Raw genomic sequence first — 15,745 nt, 5'->3', positions numbered from 1 at the left:
TCTCATGTTCCGCCTCTTCTAATTCTTGACCGCGCGATCTCTTCCCGAGGACTTGGGCTGGCGGATTCCGCTTTGATCGTCGGCCCCGGGTTACTTCGGCCGCCGCTTCTTTGATATCACGCTGTTTTTGCGCCTCAATAATATCCTCATAACTCATGACTCTTGTACTGCCTACTACTATCGCTCTAATAGACTTGCGAGTAGCCTTTTCATTATTTTGCTCAAAGAGAAGCAAGTTCTCGTCTAAGAGAATAGCTCGGTCAGTAAAGGCATTCTCCGCTATATTAGCCAATTTTTGAATATTACGTTTACAAGGGCCATTAACTTCTCTACTATATATAATACTCTCTTCGATCCGCTTACGCAAGGACAGTAAACTTTCTAACGTTATTAGAGTTTTAAGCTAGGGGTAAAGAATATTATAGGGTTTCTCGATCTCAGTAGCGATTAAGTCAATATTTATACCGGGGTTTTGGATGTCTTTTAGTACCCTTTCTGGGTTAAATAATCATAGTCCGGTTTTGGACTAGCCTAATATAATATTTCGAAGGTTAAGTGCTTTATGTTATATACGATTATAGAGAAGGGTAAAGTGCTATTTTCCGATTATATTAGACCCTTCTTAGTATAAGCGTTTAACCTCCTCCCGATATGCTATCTTTAGTGGCCCAAAAATACTAATATTATAGGATTCGAGTATATTGGACATATATAATAAAAGCTAATAAAGGGTAATATTATTTTCGTAGCAGAACTTCATAATTTCGAGCGACTTATATATACCAAATCTATTATTAATTAAGATTCGCAAATTGTTCTTTGCTCGAGCTTTTGTCCATAAGTTAAAGACATATTAAATCTAGTATAGGCTAATTACTATATTTATATATCCTATTTCCGAATAGCCAAAATGCTATTTAGGAGTAAGATAAACCGTCCAAGTGCTTTGGTAAGTAGTAGCTAGCTGTGACGGCAGGAACAGAGCAATGGAACGAGGCTCAAAGATCAATGATTTCCTATGTCTTGAGAATTTAAAGCTAAGGAGGAAGGAGTGAGGTGTGGCAGTGGATAAGTAGGTATGGCCAAGACCACTGAAACGCCGAGCTTTGGAAGCGAGCTTGGTTGAACCATAGCTTGGAACCTTAGCTGAAACCAACCCCTTTGGCTGAAACCACGTCCGTATCAACCATGTGACACCAGCCGTCACACTAGCCAAATAATCAGGGGATAGAGATACTAACTATCTATAAAGATACCCTCGATTATAGTAATTAAAGTATACTTTACTTTTGCTCCTTTATAATTCCTGAGCTCGTTCTTACCTACCAGAACCTTTAAAGAGTTCAGAACGCTTAAAAGAACTCCTGTTTTATCTATGTTATAAATATTCTCTGCAAGTATTAGGGGATTCGCCAACTTCTTCCTAATAATTATAAATTAGTCTACTACCTTCTCGTAGATATTATACTCGTGCCTCTCCTAATCTAGTGCTTTTATTCGTATGGCTTTGAGCTCTGGATGGCGTTTATAGAAGGCTTGTGGCCAGTTCTTTTCTGGTGGTCGAATGTCATCGTTATCGGTTGCAGGAATCTGGAAAGTCGATACTTGCCGACGCACGATAACAAGTGCCAAGTTCCTTAAGAACTTGACAGGTAATGGAAAGCTATTCTCGGCCATTCGCAGGAGATAAGTAACGAGTGCTTTCTCCTCCTGAGGGCTGAGGAACTATTGCTTGACAGCCTTCTGTTGGATTAACATCCGTCCATTGTTGCGATGACCCAACGTGGACGCAGGAACTCCGCTAACCCCGGACAGGGACGCATAAGTGTTGCTCTTCGAATGTCCAAAGGAGCTAGGATCAAGACGTCGCACACATCATCAAAGCGGAGCAATACCTCGAGTGCTCGGCCAAAACAGGCCAAGGGATCGGTGAAGTCCTGGAGTCAGCACCTCGGTTGACTCTAGTGGATCCGAAATTTTGGGAGGGAATGCGAAGGGAGGACGAAAAGCAGCAAAGGACCCAACGAGGTAAAAGGCAGGTGAGGACAAAGAGTCACACGTGACGTTAATGATGCTGGCTCAGCTACTGTAGTCAAGTGTTGCGCCTACGGAGTCCGCGCACAGTGAAGACGAAAACGATCTAGCGGCCGCAAGTGGGGTTAGGGGCAAGCAACAGCCTATTTAAACCCCCTGTAACACCCTGGTCTTGCCTCGCTCATCAAGACTCATAATGAGTCTCGTCTCCTCTCTCTTCCGTTACATTGACCCGCATCTGGTAACGGTTGAGTATCTCGTCAGAGGTTTCGATATAAATATGAGACTCAAGTCTCCTAGGTGACCAGTCTCAACAGCAGCTTTTCTTTTCATCTTCATCTACGTCATACTGCTTTGTCGCGAATCAGCTCTCTCACGCGCACCTCTTCTTTCCAGACAGTTGGATAAGTCACTTTTGATGCCACTGCTCTCCAATCTCACATTTTCAGATCAACTAGATCAGCATACAATGGACTTTCAGGACTACCCAATCCCATCAGGGATCCATGCCATCCCTTCTCACCTCCTCGACACGCGGCCGGATTCTGAAGTTGATCACGACCTTCTCCACCCGAGGCCCGTCTCGGATGAAAAGAACATATGGTTCTTCTGGCACTCCGGGTTCACACACATGCATCCCTACACCCAGCGAAACGTACGAGCCTGGCATCGGCGGTTCTCCAAGCAAGGCTGGACCATCCGTGTCCTCGACCGTTTACCTTCGTCCCCTTTGAACGTTGCGAACTTCCTCGATATCTCTGACCCGGGCATCTTTCCCCGGGCTTTCGTGGATGGAACAATCGGCGGTGACTATGCGCCCCAGCACACCTCCGACCTTGTGAGGTGGCCATTGCTGCTCAAGTTTGGCGGCGTCTACGCAGACGTTGGTTTAATGCAGATCGGCGACTTAGACCGTCTATGGAATCAAACCGTGGGAAACCCCGCCTCCCGCTTTGAGATTCTCACCTATAATGCCGGCAGTGTTAAAGAGCGTAGTCTGACGAACTATTTCCTTTGCTCTGGGCGGAACAATCCACTCTTCGCGCGGTGTCACAAGCTTTTCCTGGAGTTGTGGGCTGCGGATGGTGGCAAGACGAGCACCGAAGGAATGCATGCCAGTCCATTGTTGAAGGGTATTCCACTACTCGGCCAGGGTGATTCGCTGGCTTTCGAAGAAGGCGGAAAGAAGTTTGAGGCGGAGGAAGTCAGCAAGATGTTATCTGATTACATCACTCAAGGTCAAGTAATGACCATGGTTATGGGACTCATCGACAAAGAGGACAACTGGGACGGACCGAAATATGTCGCTGAGCATATCTACGCAATGGACTATATGGCTGGGTCGCAGCTTATCAACGTATTCACGGCGTGGAACGGCCCGAAGGCATTCGAATTAATGTCACTTTCGCTTCCAAAGGCGGGCAAGCAGGAGAGTGAGGACCAGAAAAGGGCAAGGGAGATTGTCGAGGGGTGCCTACAGAAGAGTTTCGGGTTCAAGTTGGCCCATGGTATGATATTGAGGGTGATGGGGGACACACTTGGATCGCTGTGGAGGAGGCATGACGGCTCAGACGATGTCCCAGGAACATATGCGCACTGGCTTCGACACGGGACCAAGTATTGGACTCAGGACGAGGTCCCGACTGCCCTCGACTCTCGGGTGATCGAGCCGTACAAGAGAGGCCCGTTGTTGAGGGCAGAATAGAACGAGAAATGATGTTTCCACATTTATGAGCAGAGTAGGGAGCAGTATCTCTCTATCGATGCCACTAATTAAGCTTCAGCCGTATGCCGGATTCGCCAATGCCGAATGATGAATTTGCAATGCTTCCATCACTTGTGCTTGGATAAGCAAGACTGGAGAGTGAGAGTTCTCTGGTTCGACCGGGAGCTAAGATCGTGGGGTTTGGTTGGTCGTGACCTGGAACGGTCGTGGACACAGAGTCGGTCTTGGGCATCGATTAAGTGAAGCATTATCTGTTCCATCCGGCATCGGTACGGTACCGATTTGTCGAGCGCAGTCTGACATCGAGGCGCTCCTTGGAGGTGTGGAAGCATTTCAGAAGAATCTTTGTCAAGAGCGCACCTCAGCTGCAAACCATGACCTTACATTTCTTCATTCATACTTGTTCGTAGATCTCGCCTCTTGGAAGTTCTGTGGCTATGCGCAAGTTGCACATAGTTGTGATAGCCCACACGTGATCACACGTACACCAATTCCAAGAAAAGCAACGACGGGCTTGCTCCTGGTGGATAATCCTCGGTTGCATTGTCAAGGCTGGCGGCAAGGAGTTCTGCAAGAAATGTCCAATTCTTACCGATTTATTAGACCCTTCCCTACTTCTCAAGGATACCCGACTTGTCTCAAACGAAGATCCGAGTTCTTCCAGAAAAGAGCGAACCACCTCACTAGAGACTTGCGAGTTTCTAGCACTTGGTTCTTTGAGTCTCATTAATGTCAAGGATCTAGGGTCGAAGTGCAGATCGTGGCTCCCTTGTCGATTTGCTTCATGCAGGATATGGACTCGTTTCATCCGATCTTGGAAATGCAGATGATTGAAGAGATCTAAGTTTGGTTGAAACGACCGAGAAAAGTTTATCCAGAGCTGCCACGCAACACTTGCTCCTTCCGGTTCGAGTTCGGCTAGAAATAGTCTGATATTCTTTTACTTGCTAAGAGCGGGGCAGCTCGACACAGGTCTGGCCGGTACTTTAAGCCCACCGACCGCCTCAAATCCATCTACCATCGTCCAGATAGGGCTGCAGTAAACTTACTTGGGGCTTGAAATGGTATGTTTTGGGTGTTCTAGAAATGTTCTCTTCCTTCTGAAGCTTCATGGATATCCTTCTGAGCATCATCTGTTTGCCGTTACTCTGCGCGTATCAAGTTGAGCTAAGCATAAACTAGAGGTCAATGGTCCACTGCGAGTAGGGATACACGTATATGCTTTATGCCGAGTTCATATTTGTCTCCCTTAATTCCTTCTATTCCCTCATGTCAATTCAATGCTTTTGCGAATATTGAAATTAGTTGGGGCTTTGGCCCTGCCAAAACTTGTCGATTCAGCTTCTTGTTTTCTTCCTGATGGCTCCATCAATGCCACCGATGTCCCTTGCATCAGTAACGATGGAACCAGCAGATGTTGCGCACCGGACGAGCTGTGTTCCTCAAACAAACTCTGCGTCTCGAAGGAAGATCATAACAGATTTTCGCGAGGGTCGTGTCTGGACAGGTCATACGGCTCCACTTGCCCGAATTTCTGTAAAGGGAGTGAGTAATATCACCCAGGATTCCAAGCTACCGCCTCATGTTCATTCATAGTCAATGATAGCGGCAAAGTCACAGTACTCCCATGCGGATCTCCTTCGCTCGGCGAATTTTGCTGCGATAATGGCAATGGATTCCAGTGCTGTGCTGCTCAGAGTTCAATTTTAACGATTGGCGTCGGGACTTCTTTCAGCGAACCGTCAGTAAACTTTACTTCGATGTCTACAAACCCAGATTCTACGGTAGCGGCGACTACTTCCATCGAGACAACCTCTTCTCAGGCTTCCACTGATGTCCAAACATCAACGACCATCGCAAGCTCGAATGCACTTGCAATGCCGAATTTAGATCCTGTCACAACTCCGTTCTCACAGATACCGGCAGCAAGCAGTAGCGCTGAAGTATCTTCATTTTTCGAAGCTTCATCCGTTCAAAACCAACCAACTATCGAAAGTCGGCCAGTACCAAGTAACCCAACACCAAAAATCACAAAGACAACGCTTACTCCTCCAGCACAAATAAGCGCTACCACGTCGTCATCATCCAATGCGATCCAGACCCAGCCGTCTGTAGAAAGTCAGATACCGAGCAGCACATTCGTTGAGCCATTTCCATCAACAACACTAATTCCTTCGCCATCGACGCCAATCTCTGTAAGCCAGGATTTGTCTTTTACTCAACCCTCTTCGATATCGAGTCCACTTTCTGTACCCTCAGCAGTTCCAGTCACGCAGAGTCCGGATACATCCAGTCCACTTCCATCTCAACGAGTGCCTCAAATCTCTTCTCCCATCCAGTTAACCTCTGTTAGTTACTCCTCTACACCTGACTTTGTAAGGAAATGCTAACTGCAATAAGTCAATCCGTTCATCAACTCTCGCGATCGTTCCCCAATCAATCTCGGTCTCAGGTTCGACAGCTCAAACATCATCAGCTGCAACGTCTCTGATAGCTGGGGCAGATGATCCCGACTCCTCCGATTCTCGCAAGGGAGTCTCCGCGGCTATTGTAGCTGGTGCATCAGCCGCTAGTATTCTGGTTGTCACATCCCTCATACTCGGTATCTTCGTCTACCGCAAACGAAAAGCGAAGCGCCTATCCAAGAACTTCGAAGCATCCTTAGGTCGTACAAACATCGTGAATGAGAAGGGATCCATTAGTAGTGGTAAGACAGGCCATCTAGGGAGGGTTGTGGGGAATCTCAATTCCCCAACTGCCAACAGCCCCGTGACCCCGGCTCCGGGTGGGGCTGGGAATGCATGGAGGCCAACAAGACCGCCACGGCCGGAAATGGCGAAGTCGCAGGCAAGCTCCACCTTTGGAAGACTTTTGTATGATGTATCAAGTAAGCCCTTTTGAGCGAAAAGTTCCAAATATGAGTATGTTCTACTCCTGACTTCTCGGAAACCGAGGCTAATCATCATCAGTTGCTTCATGAAGTAGCGAAATCAAAACGAAACCACGTAATTCTCATGTTCGAACACCTTCAAGTGAAAGAAATTGGTCTGCCAACTTTTGATCGATAACCTGACATGCCCGGTTTACAAGCCTCAATATTCCTTGATCAGATCCGCTCCCTTTTCAGCAATCGCGTACACCATACTCACAATATTTCCACTGACATGCACCGGAATGATACTCGCATCCACGACTCTCAAGCCCTTGCACCCTCTCACTCTCAACCGCTCATCGCAAGCTCCCTGCCCTTCTGGACCCATCGCCGCGGTACCATTCGGGTGATACTACGTGGTAACAGCACCTTTCAAATACGCCAGCCTCTCCTTTTTCTTCCCCAATTCCACGCTCTCAGGCGGGAATATTCTTTGTTTGATTTTCTCACTGAATGGACTAGTCGTCCGCATCTTCTCCGCAAGTTCTATCCTCAGCATCAGCGGGATGCGAGAGGTACGCCGGGTCAATCGCGGGTCGTCTTCGGGGTTGCTGCTGAGTATGTAGCAGGAGCCTACAGAAAGCGGACGCTCTGCAGCGATGGTGAAGCTGATACCCGGTTTGCCTTTCATGCTCTCTGGAGGCTTCAACATACTGGATTGAGACGGGAAAGCGTCGATGTTTACGGTTGCTGCGACGTAGACTATGTGGAGACTTGCGTGGTCTGGACTTGCGAGTGCATCCGCTAGAAGTCCCTTCGCTGTTTCTAAATGACGAGTTGGTGTATCAGGCGAGATGATGGATTGCTTTATAGTAGTAATTTCTTCTTGGAAAGCAAGGGCGGCATAGCTTGTGAAGCAGTTACCAGAGCCGTTGCTTGCGAGGAGACCAGATTTCGTAGTGCTATACTCAGCCATAGCTTTTTGCACTTCTTGCACATCTTGGAGCATGTTCAGTGATGCTTCTCCTGGAGCAAGCTCGTACACAGTACCTATGAGAGGGTGGTCCTGGAAATTTTCCCTTACTCTCTTATTCTCGACGAGACTTTTGATACCGACTTAAGACAGGACGTCAGGGTTTCCAATACCAGAGAGCTCCAAGACATGAGGCGATTTGATCGTCCCGGTACTGAGAATGGGTTCCTTCTTCACGCTGACCTTGTGAGTGTTCCCAGAATGTCGAAATTCCCCACGGTTGAAGAAGAATTCTGAAATCATGCAGTAATCTCTATAATTCTAATATCGTCGTCTTTAGTCGGCGGCCTTTAACCTTATTGTATACGCTGCCGACCTGGAGACTAAAGTATTGACCAGCTTGAAACATCATTTACCGATCTGCCAAGTCCCAGTAGTCATCGCAAGCGCCAAGAACGTCGAGGTACGGTTCCGAAGACTTTCGACGCTTTGCTGGATCCAACAGGCATGACTCTTGTACGGAGATAGCTCCAATGGTTAGCTTGTCCCAAATACTGAAGGTTGGTAAGTCGGCTGCAAGGTCGCAAGAGCGCCCAAAATGATATAAGGGGTGTGGTCAGTTGTTGTCTTGGTTTGGAACACAGGTGATGGCGCCTCTTCCTATCAATACCGACTTGGTCTTTTCGCCACAAGGCACTCCTGATTTGGAATTGGATATGAGTACTCCTGGACCCCAGGAATCAATGATGCCTTCAACAGTTACCTATTCCAAATAAAACGGAGTCAGCATACGTCTTGAGGTGTCTTTGGGAGTAGAATGTTCCAGAGGCTCCTGGACAATGCTTGCTCCAAGAGGTATCAATACCCGGAGAAGTTAGGACTTACCACTCCAGCCGGAAAAGGTTGATATGCAGCATAGCCCTGTGATATGAGCGTTTTAATGGGCTCCTTGAGAAAATGTGGAAGGAAATCGCTGGTATGAGCCTGTGCGTATGATACTACAGTGGGCGCGAGGAGTTGACATGCAAGTACACAATCATGTAGTTGCAAAGGGATATTGGCGGTTTGATTATCGGGGAATTCTCAAAACAAAAGGCTGCTCAGGAGAGCTATAGCTTTGAGCTAGCACATGGAGAGCTTGCGATGGAGCTCTGGGTCGGCGGAAAGTGGAATGTCAACAATTGATTGTCCCACGCCACCCCACGCATATCGGTGGTGTCTGTAAAGTTCGAGTGTTGTGGCATGGGACGCCCCGAAACCCGCTATAAGAGGTATCTTTCCCGTCCAGGCGTTAGAGAGCTTAGCAAAATTCAGTTCACCTAAAGCCATAAGCTTCAGAAGTGAAGTCGGGCTCACTTGACTACGCTAATATAATCCTCTTTCAGCAAGACCCTCGCAGCTTTTCACTCGAAAAGAGGTTTGGGCAAGAGGGCCAGGGGGCGGAACATCAAAAGTTGTTCATTGTGCAATCTCGTGAATTTGCATCGCCTGTACCACGTCCGGATGAAGACTAATTAATGGATAATTGCAGGCAACCTTGCGGATCTCCAAATGCGCTACGAGAAGAGTAACTTTTATCCTGAATACATTCGTAGTTGTTTTGATTATCAATGACGCCCTTGATTCACCGCAAAATCGCTGAAGAACCCCATATTTTTTGCCAGAGCGAGCGAGCCCCTGAATTGCTCGCAACCAAGGGCGGAAGAAAGCTCACTCACTACATCCTTGTTTGGACAAAACTCGTATGAAATGACTAGTCCAAGAAATTTCTACGGAAGAGATTGCTAGAATCCAATAATGAACAAGCTTCTGCTTAAAGGTGATCCCGAATCCTTCTTGATGCGTCGACGTTGTACGCCACAGCTGCGATCCTTTTTGCGGTGTTCAGTATCACACTGGGTAAAGGATGTCGGCTCCTGCTCGCGAATGTCCTCTCCTGCTTTGTTCTCTGTGCCTCGATTGCAAACAGTTATTTCGATCTTACAAACTCGTTCCGACTCCTGTTTGCGGTCGTGGTCGTAGCGGTTTTATTTCAATGTAGCTGGTTGACATGGACAAGCGTGACGCATCCTCATGTTGCGAAAGAGGTGTTGTGGAATGGTATTTACGGAATTGGTGCTTGATTCTCCTCGATCGGAGCTGACTTTCAAGTGACGTTTGTGAGCAGATACTATAAACAACATATTTTGCCCTGAGTTGCGAGCGATTAGGACGTCGTTGGTATGCCGTTTGGGTTTTGTGACTGAATTCTACGGCTGGTAGCTGGAACATCCCCATCCTTCCAGGTAGATTGGCTGGTATTGTACCCAACAGGTGGCATGTCTGACTGGGCTCGGAATATATTACTTCATCGTTATCATCGAATACCTTCGACTCTATCTTGCAAATACGAGACTTGCAGGTGGATCGAATCCACAGATTGCGTTGAGACGGACCGATTTTCTACATTTCCAATATACATGGAGTTCAGGGCCGAAGATGGGGGACTAACGTCGGAAGGAACTACTGGGGAAAGCACACTGAGAGTGGCGGTAATCGATGTGGATGTGTGGTTGTATGATGACCGGCTCGAATGGTCTTGCTTCTAGGTTGCTGATCGAGGGCCCTTACACCCATACTATTTCCTATGTCAAACTCATGTAGTTGAGTAAGAGAGAAATTTCTAGGTCTTACACGCAACGGGTTTCTCCCCGCGTGGGCACCATGCTCGTGAAGAATTCAATGTCCTTGAATTCACAGACGGCCCCCGAAAGGAAATGGGCTCAGCCCATAGAGGTTCAAATCCCAAGCATCAGGGTTCTCTTGTGGCATGTCGAACTCCTCCAAATTCAACATGTCTGCGGTCCCGTTCGTGAAGTCTGGATCGACAGAAAAATCGGAAGCAGTCGATCGTTCTCTAGTCCCTATCTGAACAGGAACACATGCTCCGGAGAAGGCGAAGAAATCCTGTCCCGTTAGTACCTGATGGAAAACGATGGGACAGAATGTACTTACATCACTTAATGATTCAGCAAGTTGCTTGTCAAGCTGACCCAACAGACTCGGAAATTCGATATTGATATCCGACAGCATCATTGTTGCCAGTGCCGAAGTCTTTTTGAAAGCTCTCAAACTTTCCAGTAGAAAGCTCAATGGAGCCTCGAGAGCAGGATCCCGCTCTTCAAGCCACGCATTTGCGAATCCTACACAGGCTAAGTAGAGAGTATAACTCGTCCATGGATTGAACTGCTGGCTGTTAGGTTGTCCTTGTGAAGGAGTAGTTTGAGCTTTGTTACTTACGGACAAGATATCCCAGTGGCTCGTCACTTTCATAATCATAACGATCTTCGACGCAGCTTCAACACACCGTTTCCTACTTTGAGTCAAGATAACCTCGGAAACAGAATCCTGGCCAAGCTGTGCTCGGGCTGCTCGATGCACAGAGATTGTACAGCCAAAAGCTGACATGTTTAGAAAAGCTGTAGTTGGGTCTAACGGAGCGAACGGTATGGATAGATGCTCTGGAACTCGAAACTCTGTTGTGAGGGCACCACCTAGCCTTTGCGGTTGGAGCCAGATGCTTCCTGCTGACTCTAGTGGGGCAGCTGTCGGGTCATAGCGTTGGAGCTCAGCAAGCTTCGAGCCGCATAAGGAAACGATGACAATCTGAGCAGCAAAGGCAGATAAGTCTTTGCTGGTTTGGGTGGTCAGGGCATCCGAAAGGAACAAGCAACGTTCTTTCGTCGAATTCTCGAACGCAGCATTTGAAACAGGCAACAATGTGCGAATCTAGATATAGCTCGTCAGTGCCCAGCCAAGGAACAATGGGGGGATAGTAACGGACGTCTCTCTCATCAATTAGAGCTGGAAATCCCATTGAGATACAAGATGAGCGATCCATAATATAAGTCAGCCAGAAGATCCGTCTCCTCTCTTCGGCATCGGTAAGATCTGGTGGAGCTTGGACGAAGCGAAGCGTTGGGTCCATAACCTGGGTCACACCGTCAAGTCGGTGAAGTCTCATCATTTGCACCAACCTCACTGAACGTGACGTGCTCATCCACGCTCGATGGATATATCCATGATTCAGTTCGTACATCGCGATCAGAATCCATGTTTGGGCAGGAGCTAAATTTATAGCCTCCATGCCGGGATTCTTCAGCTCATCTTCTTCAAGGTGCCTTCTTGATGATTGGTAGAGAGCTTCGCAGCGATCTGAGTAAAGGTCGGTTGTGGTTGCTGCTAACGCCCACATCGCTTGGCGAAGGTATATTGGTGGGGGAGTATCAGGGTCCCGAATGCGTTCAGCATATCGGGCCGGATGGATGACATTTATGACAGGATGGACCTAAAGGATCTCCCAGTAAGTAATGATAGACTAGTTCACTTCGCTTTGATACAATCTAAGAATTTCTTTGAATGTTGCTGCAGCTAGTGGGAAATTAAGACTGGGGAGATAAGGCAAGAGGCATGCATACGAATTCGAAGTATTTCTCCTCCCTGAACGGATCAGTGACTCTGGATCAACCGTAATGGCAAGTTTCAGTCACTTACAGCATTCTGATGGCATCGGAATCTAACGAAGTGTCGTCCCTATCCGTCTCAACCGCTGCATCCTTGCCAGTTGAATTCGTCGGAGTAGTTCCTGTGTCACGCTTGTTCTTCGAGTGAAGCAGATGCTCAACTCGCCCTACTCATTCTTAATTTTAAAAATGCCATCATGGGCGAGTTCTATGACAGACCTAGCCGATCCTCCAACTGCCTCACACGTGACGACTTCAGATCTGGTCTTGAGCTGCCTGAAGATATGCCGGCTGCGTACTTGCAATCGAATCCAAACTTCTGGCAGGACTCACACGGAGTTCTACGATCACATTTCAACTTTCTCCTTCGACAGAAGGAGCACGCCATGCGACCGAGACTGCTGGGGTTTGGCTGAGATGGCTGGTTTGAGTCCGGCATGTCGTCCCGTTTCAGCCGTTTGGGGAGGACCCGTAACCCTCCTTGCTGGCTTTGATAACCACAATATTCCAAGTTTGGGGAAATATGCCTGAGGTAATAGTGAGGGCTGTTTGAGCGCGGAGAGCTGGAAGAAGGCGAGCTTTTGAGTCGGTTGTTGCAAAAGATGCTGCCTGAGACAGTCGTCGTGTGAATCACGTGATCTAAACAGGGGTTCCCGATTGAAGCTATCTTTCAGGTTCCTCAAAATCCTCACCCATCCTCTGCTCTCTCAATTTCAGGAACATCTTCCACCTCCAGCCAGCAATGTGGCTCTCTCAGACCAGCTGAAAATAATGCTTCACAAATCAAGCAGTAGTCCAGCCCTGCACTGTTAGTTTCTAGCTGGGCGGTCCGGCAACCCTGCCCGACTGATGGCTGCACAATAGAGTAGAATGGTAGTCACCATTTCTCAATGTTCCACTTTCCTTTCAACGATCGATTTCAAGGCCTCACTTCGACGCCCAAGCTACCGGGAAAGGACTTCGCAGATGATCTTCCCAGCTTCGTTCCTGAGGTTTGGCTGACCCCGGCGATATGGGCATATTAAACGGAAAGGCCGCTGCATTCAACTCGAGCCAGATCGAGCAAGATATGTCTCTCAGATGCCCAGGCTCACCGAGACATTCTCTTTGTATGTTCTGATTTTGAAGATGCGCGTTGCACTGACTCGACTTCTCAAGTGTCTCGCAGCTTTACTTTTTGAGCAAATATTTCAGATCCTTGTACTGCAAAGTTGCACCTCCAATTCAGAGCAAACTCTCGCACAAGAAATCTGCTTTCCATACATGGATCGCAGGGCTGTATCTCGAAGAGCCGAGGTTGCAGCTGCTTCCCCGGTCTCGTTTACGAGTAGATGAACCAATCAACTCGAAGTTAAGCATGAGTGCTAGTGCTGACGTTCTGCAGGCGTCTCGCTGCGTCTCGCTGCGTTTCGCATCCGCTCCCACCCATGAGTTCAAATTTCGCTCTTTGTACTCTAAGTAGATCTACGTATCTTTACGCTTTTTTAAAACCACCGATGGCAGGAGGGTCGCGAAGCCGACTTGGTTGCTGGACTTGTCGGTTGCGGAGGAAGAAGTGTGATGAGCTCAGGCCAGTGTGTGCGACTTGTGAAGGTCTAGGCATCGCATGCCATGGCTATGGATTGAGACCTGAGTGGATGGACGGCGGTGAGAAAGAAAAGGCAGCTACAGCAGAAACCCGACGTCAAATTAAGAATGCAGCAAGACGAGAACCTCCACCAGCTCCTGCGCGGGATCGACCGGATCGAAGCAATTCTAATGCACTGTCTCCACACCATTTTCCAATACCAGACGACAACGCGCAGCTTGAGGAAGAGTTTGCAAATGTAGTCTTACGGGAACACTCGCAAGCCGGTGTCACATTAACACCTGGAAATACTCCCACTGGTCCAGCTTTGAAGACTGGGTTCCGTCCCGGGCCTGCTATTTCATTTGCTACCTTGTCTAGAAACGAGAACTTCAACGGCTTCGAAGGAGCAACCACTAGCTTGGGAACCCCACGACCTGTCGATTATAGCTTGCCGCAAGCGCTAAAAGGACGCGAAGCCTCGCTGCTTATGTATTATTTAGACTACGTCTTCCCTATCCAATTCAGGATGTACAATCCAACCGCCGCGGAAGGAGGAAGGGGATGGCTTTTATCCCTCCTCCTCCGGACCCCTCCCATGTACCACATGACCCTAGCAATGAGTGCTCATTGTTATGAAATGATTGAAGTGCCGAACGGAGCCAAGGAGCGAAAACAGGCTAGCTTGGCACAACTTGGATCAGCACTGCAGAACCTACAGCAATACATCCGAGTCTACAGTCAACAAAAGGATACTCGAAGTTTGGAGGATAGTATGAAAGTCCTCGGATGCATTCTTCAAATGATCGCCTTTATTGTATGTTCTTTTACAATTTTGTCATCCATGACAAGAAAATCTAAGGTCGTACGCTAACCATGTTTCAACGTGAAGGGGTTTGCTGGAGGCGTTGAAAACTGGCAGATCCACATGAAGGGAGCCACAGACGTTGTTTCAGGGCTCGTAAACGTTCTCATCTCACCAATACCATTTCCAGAACCCGATCCTTCTCCACAATCTTCCATATCCCCACATGACTCAGAGGGTTCTTTGCTCTTCAATGAGGATGAGGTATTACTTAAGTTCTTAATGGCGGTCTTCACATGGATAGACATCGCCAGCGCTGTCTCCCTAGGCTCAAGTCCTTTTCTTGCAGAACATCATGAGCGTTTGCTTGGTGGCGACGATCCTCCTCTTCGTCTGGATAAAATTGGAGGCATCCAAAACTGGGCCTTGATCTCCATCGGAAAGATTGCTTCTCTGGATTCGTGGAAAAGGACCTCACAATCAAATGGAACACTGAGCATCATCGAGCTTGCCAAAAGGGCAACCCTGTTAGAAAGTGAGCTGGAACAGGCCTTTGACAAGTTCACGAAGGATCGCAAACATCCCATAATTCGTGATAGGCCAGCCTTGCCATACCTAACGCCGCTTTCAGAACACGCAGACTATGTTACTGAGCTTTACGGGCGTGCAGCTTTGACTTATCTTCATGTGGTGGTCTCTGGCCCATGCCCAGAACTGCCCGAGATTCGAGAGAACGTTTGCAAGACGATGGAGTTGCTCAAAAGACTTCCAAATCCGCTTTTGCCACGTTCAGCATTTTGGCCCATATTAATCACGGCGTCGTTAGCTTTGGAGGAGGACGAGCACACAATGATCAGGAACATGATTTCTGGAGCCGGCGTCAGCGAAACGTCCGTTGGTTTAGGGTGGAACGTGCTTAAATTCTTGGAAGAGTGCTGGAAGAGGCGGCGCTTGAACAATCCTGTCCCTTCTCTCGGAGATGGGTATTGGGGGGACGTAATGACAAGTCTCCACTTCAAGCTCATGTTGATGTGAAGTTGTGTGGCAAGTTCGATTACTGAAATTGGTCGGATGTACAGTTTGAAGCAGAAACACTTTCTTATAGAGTTATGGGGGACTAGAATGCGTGGAAGTATCCAGCTGGGAGTTGGCATCGGTTCCTTTCTAGAGAAGTCTTTTGAGAAATACCCAGAGAGAGAGCATGCCAATTTTGGAGTGGGTGTTGCGTGAGCAAAAATTTCAGTACGTCCCTCCAGGGTCTTGTGG

The 15,745-nt window shown here is 48.0% G+C and overlaps 6 protein-coding genes across 6 annotated transcripts; 3 read left to right on the top strand and 3 right to left on the bottom strand.

The window, feature by feature from the left end:
- Positions 1 to 2,315: 2,315 nt before the first annotated feature.
- K444DRAFT_617712 (uncharacterized protein) lies at positions 2,316 to 4,177 on the top strand. The gene has a single exon (XM_024881184.1). It carries the CDS (start codon positions 2,504 to 2,506, stop codon positions 3,737 to 3,739), a length of 1,236 nt encoding a protein of 411 aa, XP_024732160.1. The 5' UTR covers positions 2,316 to 2,503; the 3' UTR covers positions 3,740 to 4,177.
- A 1,143-nt stretch (positions 4,178 to 5,320) lies between these two features.
- On the top strand, positions 5,321 to 6,261 carry K444DRAFT_102080 (uncharacterized protein). Its single transcript, XM_024870262.1, has 2 exons — positions 5,321 to 5,770; positions 5,816 to 6,261. Exons 1-2 carry the CDS (start codon positions 5,521 to 5,523, stop codon positions 6,148 to 6,150), a joined length of 585 nt encoding a protein of 194 aa, XP_024732159.1. The 5' UTR covers positions 5,321 to 5,520; the 3' UTR covers positions 6,151 to 6,261.
- A 550-nt stretch (positions 6,262 to 6,811) lies between these two features.
- K444DRAFT_617711 (uncharacterized protein) lies at positions 6,812 to 7,024 on the bottom strand. The gene has a single exon (XM_024881183.1). The coding sequence runs from the start codon at positions 7,018 to 7,020 to the stop codon at positions 6,853 to 6,855; it is 168 nt and encodes a 55-aa protein (XP_024732158.1). The 5' UTR covers positions 7,021 to 7,024; the 3' UTR covers positions 6,812 to 6,852.
- Positions 7,025 to 7,044: 20 nt separating this feature from the next.
- K444DRAFT_634093 (uncharacterized protein) lies at positions 7,045 to 7,641 on the bottom strand (the record flags this gene model as incomplete). Its single annotated transcript, XM_024883702.1, has 1 exon — positions 7,045 to 7,641. One exon carries the CDS (start codon positions 7,639 to 7,641, stop codon positions 7,045 to 7,047), a length of 597 nt encoding a protein of 198 aa, XP_024732157.1.
- Positions 7,642 to 10,082: 2,441 nt separating this feature from the next.
- K444DRAFT_102050 (uncharacterized protein) lies at positions 10,083 to 12,680 on the bottom strand. Its single transcript, XM_024870261.1, has 8 exons — positions 12,327 to 12,680; positions 12,139 to 12,274; positions 12,063 to 12,084; positions 11,429 to 11,932; positions 10,885 to 11,373; positions 10,600 to 10,830; positions 10,279 to 10,551; positions 10,083 to 10,222 (listed from the first exon to the last, which is right to left on the bottom strand). The coding sequence occupies exons 1-7, from the start codon at positions 12,544 to 12,546 to the stop codon at positions 10,339 to 10,341; spliced, it is 1,815 nt and encodes a 604-aa protein (XP_024732156.1). The 5' UTR covers positions 12,547 to 12,680; the 3' UTR covers positions 10,083 to 10,222; positions 10,279 to 10,338.
- A 923-nt stretch (positions 12,681 to 13,603) lies between these two features.
- On the top strand, positions 13,604 to 15,514 carry K444DRAFT_538181 (uncharacterized protein; the record flags this gene model as incomplete). The annotated part of the gene is made up of 2 exons (XM_024875518.1): positions 13,604 to 14,491; positions 14,567 to 15,514. 2 exons carry the CDS (start codon positions 13,604 to 13,606, stop codon positions 15,512 to 15,514), a joined length of 1,836 nt encoding a protein of 611 aa, XP_024732155.1.
- Positions 15,515 to 15,745: the final 231 nt, after the last annotated feature.

The sequence above is a fragment of the Hyaloscypha bicolor genome (genome assembly GCF_002865645.1).
Source record: "Hyaloscypha bicolor E unplaced genomic scaffold K444scaffold_126, whole genome shotgun sequence".
In the NCBI taxonomy this organism is placed as follows: Eukaryota; Fungi; Ascomycota; class Leotiomycetes; order Helotiales; family Hyaloscyphaceae; genus Hyaloscypha; species Hyaloscypha bicolor.
The sequence above is the reverse complement of the archived record's forward strand: the minus strand, read 5'-3'. Positions and strand labels throughout refer to the sequence as shown.